Genomic DNA, 21,304 nt, shown 5'->3' on the forward strand with positions numbered 1-21,304 from the left:
TGGTATCGCGAGAGTCTCTGTTCAGTTGTTGCCCTGACTTTGTCAACTAGGTCAAGCTGTAGACGTAGGGCTTCATCGTTCCTCCTCTGATCGTGATTGTCCACCCTGTAGCTCGTGAGCCCGACCTCAGCTGGGATGACTGCCTCGCTTCCATACGCTAGTTGAAAGGGTGTTTCCTTGGTACGCGTTCTTGCTGTCGTCCTATATGCCCATAGTACGCTTGGTAGCTCTTCTGGCTAGACACCTTTCGCCCCCTCGAGCCGAGTCTCGATGATCTTGAGTAAGGATCGGTTCGTGACTTTAACTTGTCCGTTGGTTGTGGGTGGGCTGGGGAGGAGTAGTGGTTTTTGATTCCCAATTGTGAGCAAAAATCCCTAAAGGAGTCATTGTCGAACTGCTTTCCGTTATCAAAGACTAAGACCCTAGGGATTCCATACCTACAGACGATGCTCTTCCAGACGAAGCTCCTCACATTTTTCTCTATAATGGTAGCCAAGACTTCTACTTCTACCCATTTAGTGAAATAGTCTATACTGACTACTAGGAACTTCAGCTGCCGTACTGCCACTAGGAATGGGGCCATGATGTTGAGCCCCCATTGAGTAAATAATCGCGGGGCTGTTATTGGAATCAGCTCCTTCGTCGGTTATCTGATGATGTTGCTGAATCTTTGACATTTGTAGCAGGCTTTGACATAGGTTTGGGCGTCATACTGCATGGTCGGCCAGTAATATCCAGTTCAAACCAGCTTATGTACCAATGATCGTGACCCTAAATAGTTGCTGTAGATCCCTTCGTGCATTTCTCTCATGACGTAATCCGCTTCCTCAGGACTTAAACATCTTAGGTACGGTCAAGAGAAACCCTTCTTGTATAGGATGTCTTTTATCAAGACGAATCGTGCTGCTTGAACCTTCAACTTTCTAGTGGCTTCCTTATCGTCAGGTAGTATGCCGTTTTTTAAGTAGGTAGTTAAAGGTGTGGTCCAATTGCTTTCGGAACTCATTTCCTGCACCTTAACGATATCTATTAGTGGCGAAAGCTGAATAAAGGACAGTACCTTGTCGGGGACGACCATGCGTTCTGCTGATGCGGCCTTGGCAAGACGGTCAGCTTGCTCATTTTCTCCCCTGGGGATTTAAACAACTTTGACCTATAGGTCGTTCACCCTTCTCTTTGCTTGCTCTAGGTACTTCTTCATCCTCTCGCCCTTACATTCATAGTCACCATTTACTTGGTTTGTGACGACTTGAGAGTCACAATGGATAATCATACTCACGGTTCCTGCTGCCTTAGTAAGATCTAGTCCCTCTATTAGAGCTTCGTACTCTGCTTCATTGTTAGTCGTAGGGAACTCGAGACGAACCATGCATTCAATCTCGTCCCCTTCGGGGGAACAAAGTACAATGCCTACTCCACCAGCCTGTCTGTTGGACGACTTGTCAGTGTGTATATTCTAATGAGGAAGCTTTTCTGCCCCCTAGTTTTCCATACCGGTGAACTCCGCGATGAAGTCGGCGACCACTTGTCCCTTTATGGAAGTACGTGGGCAATACTGTCTGTCAAACTCACTTTGCTTTATCGCCCACAATGCCATATGTCCGGCAGCTTCGGGACTACTCATTGCTCGTCGTAGAGGTTTGTTAGTCAGGATGACGATGCTGTGGGCCTGGAAGTACGACTTTAGCTTGCGAGCTGAAGTAATCAAAGCAAAGACAAGTTTTTCCATTGGCAGGTACCTCTCTTTTGCCCCTCGAAGCGCCCGGTTGGTGTAGTACACGGGTTTTTGCATCCTGTCTTTTTCTCTGATTAAGGCTGCACTGAAGGCAGCTGGAGACACAGCTAAATAGAGGAATAATTCTTCCCCCAACTTTGACAGGCTCAGTAATAGTGGGGATGAGAGGTAGGCCTTCTGGTCTTTGAATGCTTGCTGGCACTTGGCTGTCCATTCGAAGGCCTTCTTCAACGTACGGAAGAAAGGTAGACATTTATTTGTTTCCCTGGACACGAATCTGTTAAGCGCATCCATCTTGCCGTTAAGGCTTTGTATTTCTTTTACGTTTTTAGGGGGTGTCATCTCTACTATAGCTCGGATCTTGTCCGGGTTAGCCTCAATGCCTCTCTAGGATACCAAGTACCCTAGGAACTTTCCTGTCGTCACTTCGAAGGCACACTTGCCCGGATTAAGCTTTATGTTGTAGGAATGAAGGGTGTCAAACGTTTCCCTGAGATCCTTCAAGTGATCATCCTCCTTTCGGCTTTTCACTAACATGTCATTGACATAGACCTGGACGTTTCTCCCAATCTGCTGTGCGAACATCTTATTCATGAGCCTCTGGTAAGCGCATCCATCTTGCCGTTAAGGCTTTGTATTTCTTTTACGTTTTTAGGGGGTGTCATCTCTACTATAGCTCAGATCTTGTCCGGGTTAGCCTCAATGCCTCTCTAGGATACCAAGTACCCTAGGAACTTTCTTGCCGTCACTTCGAAGGCACACTTGCCCGTATTAAGCTTTATGTTGTAGGAACGAAGGGTGTCAAACGTTTCCCTGAGATCCTCCAAGTGATCATCCTTCTTTCGGCTTTTCACTAACATGTCATTGACATAGACCTGGAGTTTCTCCCAATCTGCTGTGCGAACATCTTATTCATGAGCCTCTGGTACGTCGCGCCCGCGTTTTTGAGGCCAAACGACATCACTTTATAGCAGAAGAGGCCCTGGCTAGTAACGAACGAAGTCTTCTTTTGATTTGCTTCGTCCATTCTAATCTGGTTGTAACCTGAAAAGACGTCCATGAAGCTTAACAACTAGTACTGAGCTATAAAGTCAACCAAGACGTCGACCCGCGGGAGGGGGTAGCTGTCTTTGGGGCATGCCTTGTTCAGGTCTGTGAAATCCACACACATTCTCCATTTCTCGTTGGCTTTCTTGACCATTACTATGTTTGCCAACCAGTCGGGGTAGTAAACCTCCCTGATGATGTTCGCCTCCTGTAGCTTTTGAACTTCTTCAGCTATGGCTTTGTCTTGTTCCGGGGTGAACACCCGCTTCTTCTCACAAATGGGTGGAAAGGAGGGCGACACATTCAGCTTGTGCACCATGATCGATGGGTCTATTCCTGGCATGTCTTCATGGTTCCAAGCAAATACATCCCAGTTATCTTTGAGAAAAATCGTAATTTCTTGGAGGACCAACGGGCTGGCGAGGGTACCAATCCTGGTTGTTCGATCAGGCTGGGAGTCGTCGAGAGGTATCTCTTCAAGTCTTTCAACAGGCTCCGTCACTGTTCGGCGTTCTTCTATATTTATGGCTTGGAAGTGGTCGTCCATCTCCATCATAGCTATGTAGCATTCGCGTGCAGTTTCCTGATTTCCGCGCAGCCTTCCTATTCTATAATCGGTAGGGAACTTGATCATTAAGTGGTAGGTCGAGGTTACAACCTTCCATGATTGATGGTAGGTCGTCCGAGGATGCCATTGTAAGCAGATGAGTAGTCGACCACGAGGAACGTCACGTCTTTAGTGATTTGTTGGGGGTAATCGCCCACCGTCACGGATAATGTGACCACACCAAGGGGAAACGACCTTGTTCCCCCAAAACCAACGAGTGAAGCGTTCGTCGAAACTAGTCGCTTTCTACCAATCCCCATTTGCTGGAATGCGGGGTAGTAGAGGATGTTAGCCAAACTGCCGTTGTCAACCAGAACTCGGTGCATGTTGTAATCTCCGGCTCGTATGCTAACGACAAGTGCATCTTCATGCAGATGGTGAAGACCTCGTGCATCTTCTTCTGAGAATCCGATGATGGGGTTGTCGACCCATGCCATCTTTGGTACGGAACCCATCAGCTGGACGCTCTGAACCATCCTGAGGTAAGTCTTACGGGCCTTTTTGGACGACCCAGCAATAGCGGTGCCTCCTACAATCATTCTTATATCTCCTATGGGCGGTCTGGGGCGCTCGTTCTCCCATCGAGGAGCCTATTCCTGTGGTGGATCCGTTTTCTCCTTGCTGACGAACCTTTGCAGCTTTCCTTGCTTGATAAGAGCTTCAATTTACTACTTCAGGTCGTAGCAGTCGGTTGAGTCATGGCCGTGATCTTGATGAAAGCGGCAATATTTGTCCTTCGACCTCTTGTTAGGATCTCCTTTCAGCTTGCTGGGAAAGGTTAGGGCTCCTTCGTCCTTAATTTGCATCAGCACTTGGTCGATCGAGGCAGTCAGTAGGGTCAAGCTTGTGAACTTCCCCACGGGTGGCTTGGAGCGTTTGTCCTCCCGTTGCTCTTCGGTTCTAGCCATTTTTCGCCCCCTGTCCAGCAGTATGTCTTCCTGTCTTTCCCTTTTCTTAGACTTTTCTTTTCGGGCCAGTAGCGCATCTTCCGCGTTCATGTACTTGGTCCCCCTGTAAAGTATCTCTGACATGGTCTTCGAGTCATTCTTATATAGGGAAAATATGAACTTACCCTTCCGTAGCCCATTGGTGAATGCCGCCACGAGTATCTTGTCGTCCGCCTCGTTGATTGAGAGGGCTTCCTTGTTAAAGCGAGTTATGTAAGACCTTAGTGTCTCGTCTTCCCGGTGCTTAATGTTCATTAGGCATGCGGTGGATTTCTTATATATGTGCCCCTCGATGAAGTGCTAGGCAAATTGGGCGCTTAACTCCTTGAAAGTGTCAATGGAGTTGGGTGTCAGCCTGCTGAACTAAATCCTTGCAGGTCCCTTCAGTGTGGTGGGGAAGGCCCTACACATGATCTCGTCTAGCACCCCTTGAAGGTTCATCTGAGTCTTGAAAGATTCCAAATGATCCAAGGGGTCTTTGGATCCGTCGTAATTTTCTACATGCGGCATACGAAACTTCAATGGAAGGGGTAATGAAGTGTTGGACATTGTGAATGGCGAATCAGTTCAATGGACCAAGTCATCGAGGTCGTTAGACACCCGTCTTCTAAGGGCGTTCATCATAAGGTCCATTCGTTCCTTCATCATCTGCATCTCGGTGACTATGTGAGATGGAACTGTATCAATGATGGATGGCCGGCTCTTGTCACATCGTTCAGGTTTGCTTGGGGCATTGCTACCCTCCGGCCCTTCCTGGTTCCTTCTCTCGGCGCTGGTGCCTTTTTGGTCTTCCTTTTGAGTGTTATTGCCGCATTCCTTTGGCACAGCTGTTCTTCCAAATCATGGTTTTGTTTGGTGAGGCGTTCCACGGCAGCGGCTAGAGTTTGGACTTGTTTCTCGAGTGCGGTCGTGCGTGGTTCGTCTTCTTGAGCGTTGTTGTCGGTCGTCATCGAGCGAGTAAGTACCATGCAACTCTTTATCCGGGAAGTGGTTTTTAAGTCGCTAAAGTTCCCATAGACGGTGCTAATTGATGATGCTGAAAATCATCAGTAAGTCACATGGTGGTTACCTGCTCCAAATAGGACATGCATAACATAAAAGGAAGAAAAAGAACCTACGAAAAGTACTAGTGTGGTACTGGCCAAAAACCCTCAGACGGTCAAGTTAGAGGAATCTTTTGTTCTATAACCCAAGAGTGCCAGACATCCCTACCTTAATTAAAAAGTTCTTTCCTTACAGGAGATAACCTCTTCAATTTGCGTATCTTCTGGAATTCTTTCCTTGTAGAAGTCTTCTTGATTAGGGTTGATCATGGGGCACAAGATGTTTCTTTGTACATGCATGCGTGGAGACTAAGTAAAGCCATGTCAGATCTGTCAAAGGTTTATATATCCCCTTCAGCTTTCTGTATCGTCTTCCAAAGTGCAGTCGTCAGCTTCGGGGTAAAGCTGTAGACCTTACACTGCTGTCGTCTCTCATGAGCAATGCTGATGACCTTGTCATGTCCGTTGCCTTTTGTTTCGTTATGGGCTAATTACAAAATTATCCTTATCACTAATCATAACTAAAAAAAGATGTTCTCCAGTAATAATAGAAATTACACAAGAAATAAAGTTAGAAATTTTAAAATTCTTTTTTGACATTTCATTTAACCTTATTTATAATATATATATAATATATATATATATATAAGCACACATAAAATTTTCATACAGTATTATTTTTGAAAATCTAATGAATGATACTACCTCTCATTTAATGCCTTTGTTACGCAAATCATTAGTTAGTAAATATATGATAATGGTAAGAAGCGTTACAAATGGGATCATAAAAATGATAAAAATTAAATAGTCACTATCATTATGGATTAATAATCTATGGTTTTACACATTTAAAGGTATGTGTAAAGATTCACATTTTATATATATATATATATATATATGGAGGTTAAAAAAGGTATATTTAAGGTTTTTATTAACTTAAAAAATAATGAATAACCAATGGTTAATAACTAAAATAATAATATTTATAAAAAATATATTTTGTAGGGATAACAGGCCCAAAAGCGCATATTGGGCCATGGGCTTTATCCGAGGGTGTTCTTTTGTCCGAGGACAGACAAGGAGGGGTGTCTCCTCAGCTAAACGAAGCAACGGCCAGATGTTAGTACCTTTTGTCCAAAACAATTTTCTAGAAGGTCCCATTGATGAAGATACGTTTCATGGAATCACAGAGTAAATGAACAGTTATAAAATATCTAAGGGAAAGCTGTTGCCACTGCATTGAATGCTTTGCATCCAAAACTCTGGCCGCATTAATGAGGAAGTGATGTCTAAACAGTGATTTTTAGCCTTACAGCTACTACCCAAAGACTTCCGGAAGGCGTTGATGGGACAAATATCAACACTAGCAATCTAGACCTACATGTGGAGGAAGGGAATGAGAACAAGAAAGAGGTATAAAATAGAGAGAGGCTCCTGAGAAAAAGGGATTGGAGAAAAGAAGAGAGAAAACACTGTAGACTGAATATTTGTAATCTATTTTTAAGAAAGAAGAAATATAAGAACCAGCTCCTCGGCTTGAGTCTGAGGACAATTTTTCACCATACAAACTAGTCCATCGTTATCATTTTGTGATCTTGGGCCACTACCGTTGCTATCTAAGCTCATAAGAAAATAGATTTTGAACCTACTCTTTACAAATTTATTGTATTGGGCTCTTTGAGCCTATACCTTTTCTATAATTGGGCTTAAGTGCAAATTGTGACCTTACATATTTAATGAGATCATTTTAAAAAAATTATCACGCACAATGTGTGGGTATGCCACTAGTTATGTTATGTTAAGTGTTCATTCTTCTTATGTATTATTCAATTTGAGACTTTACTATTTAATCATATTACTCACACGTGAATATCTTAAAAAAAAGAAAAAAAAAAGAAAAAGGTGTTTGCCTACCAAAGGCTTTAATGAACTCAATCAGTGTATTAGGATTCTTTTTGTTTGCAGGAAATTTCGCTTGTTCTTCTTATCTCTGGTTGCCTGTTTGTTTCATAGGCTAGTTGGAATAATTTTCTTGCCTGGGGTTTTAATTTCACAGAGATAAGTAATCATGTGACCTGGTTTGCTTCCACAACAAATAAGAAGGAATTTGTCCCAGATTCCTGGGATTAGAAATCCTTCATGAATTCCAACCTGCAGTTTATAAAGATATGAAGGAGAAGGTTTCATACTTTAATATCATCATAAAATTAAGATCGCTCCACCATTTCATATGACTCGTGACTTTTGGAAAAGAGATGCAGCTTCCTAATTAAAAAAAAAAAAAAAATCGAAGTCAACAAATTATATATATATATATATATATATATATATATATATATATATATATATATATATATATTTGGGACATCTTGGGTGATATATATAAATTTTGATAATTAAGTAATCACTTTGAACTCTGCATATTTCCGTTAGAGAAAAGATGCAGTTGAGCTACAAACTTAAATTATATATGGACCAAACTATATAATTCTTATAATAACCTCCTATAAATAAAGCATTGCAAGAAGTCAATAATTCCTGACAGTGCATGTTATAATGACATTGATATATAACGAAATTGTTGGTGCAATAGCACCCCTAAACTTTTTTAAATTGAATTTTGACCCCTAAAGGTTTTATAATTTTACTTTTAACCATACACTTTTCAAAACTGCACTTTGACACCTAAATTTTCAAAATTTTATGAAAACCCTTAACTCTTCCAAAAATTACACAAAGCCCCCAATTTCAAATAGGTCACTATTTGAACCCAAAATTTCCACAAATCAAGTGAAATATCCTCAAATTTATAAAGTTGAGTTGATATTCCACAAAAATTTGACAAATGTGTTTTGTTGTCTTTTTTGCATGGGAGGATAAATTGCAAAATTAAGCTTGCTATCTATGTCACCAATTAGTTTAGCTGTATTTACTACAAAATACAAATTTAATTTTCTATCAAATAATTGAATAGAAGCATGTATAGTTTGCTTCCAAAATAATTTCCAAAAAATAATATCTTTTTAAAAAATCCATACCAAAATATCTAAGTTATGTTTCAAATAGTGAACCATAGGAATGATTCAAAATGAGGTATTATCTAGAGATGAGCATTGTGGGGGTGCCTGACATCTTTTCAACACGTAATAGATCTAACAAGTCTAAATTTTTTTGGTTCAAGATTCAAATTAGACCTTAGTTTAGCTTAGTGACCCTTAGGATATTCCTTGGTTTAAGCTATAAAATAAAATTTATTACATATAGGTGACCAGTCTCATCTTAAAAAACCAATGGTTGACGTTGAATCCACAAAATAGATAAAAGTTAAATGAGTAAGACACACACATCCATCCCAAAAACATAGACAATTCACACATCAACAAAATTATTCGGAGAAATTGCACTTTACTACTTTAAACTATGCAATAGATTACACTTTGCATTCTAAACTATTCGAACGCACACTTTGCACCTTAAATTATCACACTTATCACATTTTGCATCTTGGTGTTATTTTTGTTGTTATGTTTAACGAAATCCTACTGTATGTGACAAGCACATGTATTTTGCTTAAGTGGAACAAACTTAAAAGACTAAAACACCTTTTTTCAAAATCAATTGAAACAAAAGCATTTTTTCCACGTCCCTCTCCTTGTCTCATGTGCGTGCCAGCCTCTCCCCCAAACTCAGATTCTGGTACCTAAAGGATTAAAATTCAATGATACTACTACACTTTTCTATCTATAAAAGATTCTGGCTTAGACAGGTTTCCATAAAGGGCTTTAGTTTTTGGTGCCTACGAAGTATTCTATGTTTATTACCTAGGTTATATATGGGGATTTAGCATTTTTCTTTTTGTTAAAGTCATGCAAGTTACTAAGCCAGACAAGAAAAATAGTAGTCCACTATATTTATCTTCAAGTTACTTTAAAAAACATTTTGTTTTTCATTTTTACTTCCAGTGTCTGTACTTTTACTTTTGAATCTCTTTCATCTGTATAGGTCTTCCCCTGTATCCCCCATCAGCCCTTTCAAGTATTTCTGCAATAGATCGATGATGGGCCATATGCTAGCCATGGAAACAATTGAAGGATAAAAAAAACCTCTAGGAGTTGATGTGCCAAGGAGAAAAAAAACGGCCGTAGTGGAAGCATGGTTTCTTTAATCGTTCTATATATCATCTTTCACTGTTTTGATAACATGTGTGGGACTTGCTTGACTTTTTGTGTTGAAATGTGGCTCTTGTGTTCATCATCCTAAAAAAACTCACATTCTTATAAACCCTAAATTCCCAATTGGGAAGAGCTTAGCACGCATACGGGGAGAGAGATGTGGAAAAAAAATTGGCTTTTGTTTTAGTACATGTTTGGATACGGATGAAAAACAGCGCGTTTTGCTTTGCCTTTTTTTTTTTTTTTTTTTTCTTTGAGCCATGATTTTTGACTTTTTTGTCAGTACACTGTTCACACCAGCAAAATAAACAGTGGACAGTGCACACCAGTGGGTTCCGTGCACTGTTTACAAGACTCACAAACCTTACTTTTCAGCAAGTTTTTCATTAAAAATGAGTCTCACGGTACTATTATACATTTAAAAATTATTTTGCTACAGTGTTTTCAGTTTTCAGCAAAATAAGCTGTATCCAAATGGATCATTAATTGACTTTGACGAAGGGTGTTTTTTAAGTTTGTTCCACCTAAGAAAAATACACGTGCTTGTCATGTGTAGTAAGATTCCGTTAAATAAAACGACAAAAGTAAAACTAGAGTGCGCAAAGTGTGATAGTTTAAGATGCAAAGTATACGTTCGAATAGTTTACAGTGTAAAGTATAATCTGATGCATTGTTTACGATGATAAATTGTAATTTCCCCAAATTATTTGTGTCTCCAAAACTCAAGTCGGACTGGGTTGCGGTGAAATCTAGTGTCGACAATGCATATCTACTTTCATCCTAATTAGGTAGTGATGCTTTGTCAAAATCATGGATTTTAAATTCTGCATGCTCCTAGCGTGCGTGCCCAAAGATAGAATTGTGGTTGATACTACGAAGATTAGAATGTTTGATGAAGTTAGGAGTGTTTGGAGGTGTCAGACTTGTTTCAGATCTTAGGAAGAAATTAGTGTTTTTTTCTAATTATAAATTTTATTTTTAGTATTAGATGATTTTGGCTATACCTTTTAATAAAATGGTGGAGTCATGAAGATTGACAGAAATGATGTAAGGGCCGAAAGTAGATATATACAAACTAGTTGGGAACATATGTCTGGGTGGGGCTTCAATCTGCACTCTTGTAGAGTCAGTATAGAAGACACAGAACTATGGCTCAGGCTTACTCGACTTTGCCATATTAGGCAACATGGTATATGTGTAAGAATTGTACCAAAAAAAAAAAAAAAAGAGATTTCTAAAGAGATTGCAGATTGATAATCGTATCAAATGTTTCATTTAATTTAGAAAAAAAGAAGTAATTCAATACAAGCTGGGGCATTCCTTTAGTCTATTGAAGATCCATGGTTGATCCCAAAATTTTTGAGACCATAATGTTGTTGTTGTATTGTTAAGGCTAAAATGCAAATTAGTTAATCTCCTAAAGTTTGAGAGTGTTTGGATTTTATACTTTAAAATTTTAAAGTTTGGGAGTAGCCACGAAATTCTATTCTGTTTGTATTAGAAGCCACTTCATTCATATATTTCATTAAGTGCTACATAAGTTTACCACATTGGTTTAGTTTGTCTAATAAAATGATGCAACATCATTTTTGTAGCCTACAAAAATTTAAACAATTATAAATAATAAAAAAGGACATGACATTATAAAAATGATGTGGTATTATTTTATTGGATAAACTAAACACACGTGACAAATTTATATGACACTTAACGAAAAATATGAATAAAAGAACTGTTAATGCAATTAAAATAAAATTTTAAGTATAAAATCTAAATTCTAAAATTGTATGGTATAAAATTCAAATATCACCGACTTTTAGAAATGAATTTTGCAATTTTGTACTCTAGAATGTGCTAAAAGAGTGCTAATAAGTTAAGGAGGCAGCTGGAACCATCTCAAGCATGTCTACGTATGTACATTGATCCACTTCTTCCCTGAGCTTCTCTATCATCTTATCCTTCTCAGCAATAGTCTCCGAGAGTCTCCTATTCTCTTCTCGCACCGCTTCAAACTGGGATACTATCACTTTAATCTGTGCTTCAATGGCCTCGTCGCTTAGCTCGAAGGCACTCTCTACAACCCTGACAACACGCCACAGACTCACTACAACAAGCAACCCACCTCCCCTTCCCTCCAAGAAAGCTTCTAAAACCAATGCAACCATAAGAACTACACTGTCAACTACATAACCCGGTCGCCTAAAGAATGATCTGCCTAATCCCACGGCTAAAGCAACTATCCTCGCTGAAAGCATGCTCAAGATGGCAATCCCTACCCAATGGTACCAAACTTTCTGTATCTGCTTGTTCGTGTTTGGAGGACATGAAAGTAAAGAGGAAGAAAGCTCAAGGATAGTGAAGATAAGGTCCAGAAGAAGCAGCAGAATGGCAATAACACGAACTGAGGTGGATTCTAGAAATTTGGCCAACTGGGTTCTCCATGGTGCTCTATTTAGGTCTTGGTCTTGCTGTGTGGAGTCAAAGAAGATGAGCTGCCATCTTTGCCTTCTGTACCAGCTTTTCATGAGATTATGCACCGCGGATTCAAGGGATTCTAAGGTAAATGAGTTGGTGGCAGGTTGTGATTGTTGGATTTGAGATAATCCATTGAAGGACATAGGCTTTTTCATTGATGATGGAAGTTGAGGATTAGATACAATTTTTGGCTATGTTTGATATAGGAGATTGATGTTATGCTATGTTATGTTAGTTTATTAGCTTAGAGAGGCACGTGAAGTGCAAGTAAGGTGTGAGGTTTGGCATGCTTTGGAGTCACGATGAATGCCACATTGCTGTCAATGGTGTGTCATTGAAGGTATAATTTTTGGGTTAAGTAAGCGTCACATCAAACAAGCGTCACACCCCTGTTTCTTGCAATATTTGATAAAAACAAGAAAAGAAAAAAGAATCGATGTTGGGAGTGTCAAACACCCTGCCCCCTCTGCAAAAGGAGGGATAACCCATGCCCATTTACACGCTGTATTAATTAAGAAATGTGTAGTATTTTATTCTGCATTTAATTTAATTAATAATAGATATGCTAACAAATACCTTGGAACGTGGTATATCCCCCACAACCACGCACAAATCACTATTAAATTAGCGCAGGCGATATGAAATCAACAGCGTATCGTTAACCCAGTGAGGTTGGCCAAGTGGTTGAGCACTTGGTCTCAAAGTGGCTGTCTGGGGTTTGACTAGGAGCTCCCTAGTTCAAGTCCCGGCAACAGCACTTTGAAACAAACTCCCTGGGCCAGCGATTTACCCCGTTATGGGCTCACCCGTCGCGAACAGTGATTAGTCTCTGGTTGAAAGTTTTGAGGATACACTGTGGGCAACTAAAAAAAAACAGCGTATCGTTAATTTCATATTTGTGCAAGACTTTTCAATCTTGAGTATTGCCCACCGTATATACGTAGATTTCTCATTTTTCTCTTTTCGGTAAATTATTTCTCACGTATTTTTTTTAAATTTTTTTTTACTCATTTTACCTTTTAAAAAGATTCTTGAAGTCACCTGAGTCCCAATCCGTTGGTCTCATTAGAGGACATAAATGTTTCATTATTTAGATTAAATATTATTAAAATATGACTTTATTATGTATAATGGTCTAATTAAGAGGCCTAAATATATTATAAACCTTATTAATTTCAGCCTTTGTGCTTTTTTTTGTTGGGTTATGTGGAGTCTAGTTTGTGTTTGATCCAAATTATGACCTAACTCAATATAAAGTGTTATTGCTTTAATAAGAGATTTTCTGAGACTTAATCTATGGACTAAAGTTTTGGGTCGATATAAATACCATTGTGGATCCTTTGTATAAGACATAAGTACTGTTATTTTCAGATTATGGTTTGTCATGTTGTTGAGACTTGAGAGAGAAATACTGTATAACTGTATCTTGTATTTTTCACTGAAAATAATAAATTACTGTAATTCTATGGATGTTGACAAATTGTTGTTCTATTATTTATATTATTCATAACTATGAATTATAAACTATATTATATTATTTCTAATGTCATTATTACTTTTTTTTAGAGAGTTTTAACTTATGGCGTCCGCTCCTAATGATAGCTTTTTATCATCAAATCAAGACACCAATCAGTTTTTGGTGTAGGCGGAGATTAAACCACAAATCTCTTATATAACTATTAGAAACTTTACTAGTTGATCACTGATATTTTGAGATTTTTTTTTTGGTGGGGGGGGGGGGGAGTGAACAGCTGAATCTATTCTCTTTGAAATATTGAGTATCAGCTTTAAAAAAATTTTGTTTTTATTTCCTATGTAAATCATCTGGTTTTCCATTTTTAATAGACAATAATTTAGATATAAACGGAATTATAATTTATAGCACAGAAGCATGAATGAGTTTTATTCACCTCGCTTTATAAATGGAAAATCATATACCCTGCCTGTATATGCACACGAAGCATCATGACGGCTTCCTTCAAGCAAGTTTCAAGAACTTTCATACACAGCCATTGGTTTAAAACAGCTCAGCGATTGTTGTTTTTTTAATCATAATCCATTGGTTTATGTTCATGAGCTCATACTTCATCCCATGAAGTGGGGCCACATCGAAATATTTGAAAACTGAAGGGAAAAAAGGAAATTTATTACACATGATTTGCAATGAAGATAATTAGCTAGGAATGTACTGTCAGAAAATCTTGTCGATGAACGCAAGCTTATTACCTTTCCGATTTTATGCCATATATATATATATATATATATATATATATATATATATATATATATATATATATTTGCTTGTTTAACCTAGTATTAGCCATTAGAATTAACACAAACTCCTCCGGATAGAAGTATATCTCTCTCTTATAGATTAAAGCGTTTTGTGTTTGAGACTATATATTGGGAGGACATGGAGAAATTCTTCGTGGGCAAGTGCCAATATCAACTCTGGTTTGTCTTACTCATCTCTTTTCTTTTAAGCTTGATACTGCTCTTTTTTGATCATTCGGCTTTAACGGGTGGGGATCAAAATAATGTGGTCACAATTTTGGTCAACAACTTTGTGAATGCAATCCAAGATCATCAAAATAAAACTATTGATTGCACTGTAAATTCCAGCCCCAGAACAACTGCTTCATCAACCACTTATCATAATTCTACTAGTGAATCGATCAAGAATACGAATCCTGGTAGACAGGTGAATGTGACACAAGAAAAAAATGAGCCAATTGAACATATTAGTCCAAGTTTAGATTCGTGCTTTGGTCGATATATTTATATGCATGATATTCCTAGGCAATTCAATGAGGACTTGCTCAAGGATTGCCATTCTCTTATCAAATGGTTCGATATGTGCCAGTATTTATCAAACATGGGGCTTGGTCCTAGGATTGAGAATTCGGAAAGGCTTTTATTGAGCAAGGGCTGGTTTGCAACAAACCAATTTACGTTAGAACTCATATTCCACAACAGGATGAAGCAGTACAAGTGCTTAACCAATGATTCATTGTTGGCTTCAGCTATATATGTACCATTTTATCCTGGCTTTGATGTGGGTCGATATCTTTGGGGTTTTAACATCACAATGAGAGATAGTGCTTCTTTTAGTCTGGTCAAATGGCTTGCACAAAAACCCGAATGGAAAAGAATGTGGGGTAGAGATCACTTCTTAGTTGGAGGGAGGATTGGTTGGGATTTTAGGAGACAAACAGATGATGATTCTGATTGGGGTTCAAAGCTTATGTTCTTGCCTGAATCAAACAACATGACATTGCTATCAATTGAAGCAAGCTCGTGGAACAATGACTTTGGAATACCATATCCTACGTACTTCCACCCATCCAAGGATATTCAGGTAAGACAGTGGCAAAGAAAGATGAGTAGAACAAAAAGGCGGTACTTGTTCACTTTTGCAGGTGCCCCACGACCTAATTCAACAGTTTCCATTCGAGGTGAGCTAATTGATCAATGTCGGTCTTCATCCACATGCAACTTTCTTGATTGTGCTCATGGAGCAAATAACTGTGAGGACCCTTCAAAAGTGATGAAGGCGTTTCAGAGCTCAGTTTTTTGCTTACAACCTCCTGGAGATTCATTAACAAGACGATCAATTTTTGATTCCATTTTAGCGGGGTGTATTCCGGTTTTCTTTCATCAGGGTTCTGCTTATGCACAATATGTGTGGAATTTACCAAAGAACCATACTACGTATTCCTTGTTCATCCCACTAAATGATTTAAAGGAAAAAAAGGTTCTTATAAATGAGACATTGCTTCGAGTTCCGAAGAAAGAAGTGTTGGCCATGAGAGAAGAGGTTATAAAGCTGATTCCAAGAATAGTTTATGCAGATCCCAGGTATAAACTAGAGAGCCTTGAGGATGCATTTGACATAGCAGTTAAGGGTGTTCTTGAGAGAGTAGAGGCAGTAAGGAGGGAGATTAAGGAAGGTAAGGATCCTAGTATTGGTTTTGCAGAACTGAATGGTACAAAATTCTAATTGATTGTTTGATACATGGAATCAAATGTAAGAATGCAGCTTATTTATAGGTGGTTATTAATTGTAGGTTATAACTCTCTCTCTCTTTTTTTTTTTATTTTTTTTTTTATACAAGATAGAATTTTTACTCTAATTTAATCTAAGTGTATATTTGTGTGAGTCTCTCTCCTGGAAACTTGAACCCGGCCCTTACCCCCCACACCCCACAAGCACTTATACTTGTGGAGTGACCAACGCACCAAAGTTGTGCGGTGGTCTCTCTCTTTTTTTGATTGAGTTCACATGCGTGTTGTTTGGAAATACGTTGGAAATTGGAATTTCAAACCTAGTAACTGTTGTGCTAGTAGAACATATACATGAATTTAGATGTTGAATTTTGTAACTTATCAAATGCCTTTTGCTTTTCAATTGTGGTGTTAGGTCAATTATCTTCACTGATGCCCGAATTGGTCCCTCAGTTAGCTTTTATTAATTTAATTGTTTGTGTCTAACAGTGCAATGACTAAACATGTTTTAAGTGATAGGATTTATTATCAAAAAAATTACCCATCACATTATATATATCAGAATTGGAACGTGGATCTTTAACATATCAAACCTGTTAAAACTGGGTCTTTCTCCAAATTTAAAGTTCTTGAATTTCTTTTTATTTTCTTCCTTTTTCTCATAATCTAAATGGGACCAAAAAATATGTTGAGAGAGAGAGAGAGAGAGAGAGAGAGAGAGAGAGAGAGAGAGAGAGAGAGAGAGAGAGAGAGAGAGAGAGAGAGAGAGAGAGAGGTGTGTGTGTGTGTGTGTGTGTTTATTGGGTGATCTTTCTATGATGTTGGAGAGCTTTTGTTTGAATTTGAAAAGATTTAAGTTTATTATTCAAAATTAAAATACCACTTATTTTATTACAAAATTAGTATCCGTCACAAGAAAAGTTTAAATCATTTAGGGCATGTTTGGTAGACTGTAATATTAATTACATATGAATAAGAATAGATATTACAAGTAATACAAGATGTTATAATGTAATACTTATTACTATTCATTCGTTTGGTGACAACACAAGAATAAAATCCTAAAAACAATGGAATAAAAACATTTTAAATCAAATTGTCTAAAATACCCTTATATTAAAAATACAAATACACTTTTGATAAGGATTAGTTTAACAAACTTAATTTTGAACAGAGGACCTCCAACAAACCCAATCTCTCTTTTAAAAAAAATAAAAAATATAATTGCTTTTTTATTTCATTCATTGAAATTAAGAAGTAGCTACGTAGTCAATTTGTCTTTAAAAACAATTTGTCTTTAAAAAAATCTTGTGGGTCTTCAACCAAGTGTCCAGCACTTGTAAAATTTGACCTACAAATGACAATCTTACTTGAACAATGGTAATATCCTCAATTTTTTCAAAGTTCTCAATCTTGATTCAATATTTGGTTTTGCTCTTTATCCAGCATTAGGTAATTTGATAGAGATCTTTTCTTTCAATACTTTCAAATATCTAGGCTTAAACCTATTCTCAGGATTACCTTCCCTTTCATAATGATATTCTACCAAAGTCTCCACTAGTTTCAAATCTTCAATAGGAGTCCACTTTTGTTTAGAATGACCTTGAGAATCAAGTGTATTTGAATCCATATCTAAAAAGAGAAATCATAATGCAGCTAAAATATTAACAAATAACATGGGAAGTTGATAAATAAAATGTAAATAATATGCAGAAAAGCAGCGCATAAAACAAGCTTTTAAATCTGAAAGTTTTGAGTGTAGCGCATGAATGTGATTTTAGCCCAATTGATGATTCATTGCCATGTGATGATACCAATTGAAAATATTGTTGTGATTGTATTTACTAGACCAAAATTACCAGATCTGAATATGAATAATGAAAGTTAGTATTTGCATAAAAAAAAACATAAAAAACCTCTACCTTGCTTCCTTTGCCAGATCCGTAGAAGTCAAAAATCTCTACCTTGCTTCCTTTGCTTTTGAAGAATCAAAGGTCTATTATGCTTATAGCGAGAGTGATTCAAGTGCGTGGTTGAGTGTTTCGTGGAAGCTACCGGTTCATAAGCCTTATACCCAATCTTCTTTCACCATGAGTCAGTTCAAAGTATTAGCCATCAAGCTTTGGAGAGAGAGAGAGAGGAGCAGTACCTATGGAATTGCAGAGATCGGGGGAAGAGAAAAAAATTCTTGAGAAGAGAAAGGCAATACCAGTAGCTGTAGAAGTAGAAAATCTCTAGTTGCAGGAGATTAAAATTTTTGAGAAGAGAGATACATAAAAAATTTTGAAGAAGCAACAGGGAGATAAAATTTTTGGAGAAGGTGATAACAAGGGATTTTTTGGAAATTTTTTCAATAGTGTGTATTACGTTGAGTGAAGGAATAGGGATTCTGAGTTTTTAATAAGAAATGATTATTCCTTATTTTAAGGAATAACTATTCATAATGAATGATTATTACCTGTAAGAAAAATATAACCAAACAGAAATATAGCTAAATCATATGAATAATTATTATATTACAGTATCTATTATAATATTTATTACATTACAGTGTTAGTTATTTCATGATGACCCCATATTCCACAAATTCTCATTCTCGCAACCAACGAGTTCTGCCAAATTTGGCATTGGATGCTATAGAAAGTTTAATAAGAATTTTGAACGGTGTCACTTTTGTTGCATGATTCTTAACACATTTATCAGTACTACCATGGTCTGATAAACTGAAATAACATCTATTTTTTCATGAATGGTTTGTGGCTAGAAACAAACAAATCAAATTTGTTGTTGGAATAAAAATTTGTAAAAGCCAATAATATCCTAATATATTATTTTCGAATATTTCAAATAACAACATTTATATTATGTTAAATAACTGATTCTTCTAAAAGTTTAAATTATTCGGAAATAATAAATTTCATCATTTAATGACAAATTTCTAACACTTCCCCTCGTGCACAGGCTTAAAACCTCGAACTCCATTTTAATACGTGAAATCCAATATTTGAGATTTTTAAATGGGAGATAGAGTGGAGGAGACATAGATTAAACGCAGAACCTTTTGCCATGTTAAATTACCGATTTTCCCAAAAATCTTTAGGAGAATTAGTAATTTAACACATTATATTCGATGATAGAATAATTATATATTTTGTGCGCTACACAGGTCTGGAACTAGTTATTTGAAATCTTGAATACTAAAAAAAAGGGAAATTTATTATATATGATGGCTATGAAGATACTTAGAGCATTCACATTAGTCTTTTCAAATTTTTAGACATATGAACTAACAAAAACAAACCTTACTTTTTCTAGTTTAGCTATCTATCTTTTTCATACACATACACTAGCTTCGATACTTTATTGATATAGAAATTAAATATTATTTCCTCTATTTCACACTTTTAATTTCAAATTCTACCACCACCTACAACCATCGAGTAAAACTCATGGTTTTTAGACCTGGACTGTTCAAAAAACCGAAAAAGGGAGATGTTCAAAATTTTTAAGGTCGGACTGAGGTTCGACCAAGGTCGGATTGAGGTTTGACCAAGGTCGAACCGTGATGACATCATAATTACTTTAATAATTAATTAAAGCTTAAATATAGATATTAAATTCATAAAACTAGCAAAATTGGCAATATATCTATATATGTGAGGGAAATTTAATGATTTTCAAGCATATATTTAATAATTAAATAAGAAAGTTAATAAAATAAAATAATAACCATGAAAACATTAAAATTTATGATTAATTTTTGAAGTAAAGTTGAATATCTTTGAAGGATTTTAATTATAATTTTTTTTATATTCCTTGTAAGAGATGGATAATTTAATTAAGTAGAATAGAATTGTGTTAAGTTGTTTTTATAAAAAAAATTGCGTTAAGTTTACTTCAAGTATTGTTTTTGTTATTCTTCAGCATCAACTTGTAAGCTTAGCTGAGTGGTTAGGCTTTAGCTCCAACTCTGATTGTGCCTAGGTTCAAAACCTGGTAAGTGCATTTTATGATTTTTTCTTATTTAACAAGCATGCTTGAATCTGGGTTGGACCGCACTGTTCATGCCACCGGTTCTGCATGAACCGTGCGGTCCAACCTCGGTTTAAGGGGTTCACGGAATTAACAATAAATTCGATTTTCTATGCTTAAAAACTGGATTTCAGTCCGGTTCCCGGTTACTAGCAGGGCTGCACATCCATAAACAACTTCTTGGCAAATAAAGAGAATAAAGAAGAAACAATTCTTCAGTGTAGGTTTGGAATGAACAAAAGGAAAAAGGAAGTGAGAAAGATAAAAAGAACAAAGAAAAAACATCATTGTTCATGACATTGATGGAAAAGAAAATATTGAAGGGAGCTAGCTAAACTTGTTTTTGGCTCTCAAAGAAACTTTGTTTCCATTCCTTTGAGATGTGTGCACTGGCTAACAGCAAAAGTAAAACAATAATTAGGATACTCTCAACCAAAAAAAGAAAAAAAGAATAAGTAGGATAAAAAAATCATTGAGAAGTACACAATCTTTCGAGTTAAATTCATTTTTTTTTATTAAAAATAACTACTTAAATATATGCACTTTCCTATATATACCAAATTTTTTTCATTTTAATATTTTTCCTTGTATTGTCGATTGAAATAATGGAATTGTTCCAATTGGATAACTCGACAACCTTTCTTTTCTTTATTAAGTAATACTTAAAAAAAAATTCTTTAATTCATTTTTAATGATAGAGTAAGCAATTCATTTAAATGATGCAATTGCTCCCTAAACTTTACCTTAGTTTCCAATCCGGGGCCAAAATGGCCAAATACTCTATTTGGACAAAATATTTAGCAATTTACCATTATTTGTGAAATATTTAGCAATATATCACTATTTTGAAACTTGAGTTCATAAAATTTGAGTTCTACATAGAACTTGAGTTTATGAAAATCGAGTTCCAAAAAAAATTGACATGGTGGCAGAAGCTGATTTGATATTTTATAATTTAAAAGTCCACATGGAACTCAAGTTTGGGAAGCTCAAGCTCTTGAAGCCCGAGTTGTTTTGAAATTTGAACAAGTGGGGAGACAGGTGGGACCCACATTGCACAGTCATGTACCCACACTGCTCTTCTTTCTTTACCAATGTTTTTTCTCTTTCTCTTTCTTTCTTTATTTCTCCACTTTTCTCTTTCTTTCTCTAGTTTTTTTTTCCCGCCTATTTCTTCTCTTAGCTTCTTTCTTTCTCTTCTATCTTTCTTTATTTTTCCCAATGGTGCTTTTCTTCTTCAA

The 21,304-nt window shown here is 36.8% G+C and overlaps 3 protein-coding genes across 3 annotated transcripts; 1 reads left to right on the top strand and 2 right to left on the bottom strand.

Annotated features, from left to right (window-relative positions):
- Window positions 1–1,480: 1,480 nt before the first annotated feature.
- Window positions 1,481–2,029, bottom strand: LOC142625161 (uncharacterized). The gene has a single exon (XM_075798858.1). It carries the CDS (start codon window positions 2,027–2,029, stop codon window positions 1,481–1,483), a length of 549 nt encoding a protein of 182 aa, XP_075654973.1.
- Window positions 2,030–11,317: 9,288 nt separating this feature from the next.
- LOC142623264 (uncharacterized) lies at window positions 11,318–12,181 on the bottom strand. Its single transcript, XM_075796654.1, has one exon. It carries the CDS (start codon window positions 12,179–12,181, stop codon window positions 11,417–11,419), a length of 765 nt encoding a protein of 254 aa, XP_075652769.1. The 3' UTR covers window positions 11,318–11,416.
- A 2,258-nt stretch (window positions 12,182–14,439) lies between these two features.
- LOC142625162 (xyloglucan galactosyltransferase MUR3-like) lies at window positions 14,440–16,026 on the top strand. The gene has a single exon (XM_075798859.1). The coding sequence runs from the start codon at window positions 14,440–14,442 to the stop codon at window positions 16,024–16,026; it is 1,587 nt and encodes a 528-aa protein (XP_075654974.1).
- Window positions 16,027–21,304: the final 5,278 nt, after the last annotated feature.

Source organism: Castanea sativa, chromosome 2, assembly GCF_040712315.1.
Source record: "Castanea sativa cultivar Marrone di Chiusa Pesio chromosome 2, ASM4071231v1".
NCBI lineage: Eukaryota > Viridiplantae > Streptophyta > Magnoliopsida > Fagales > Fagaceae > Castanea > Castanea sativa.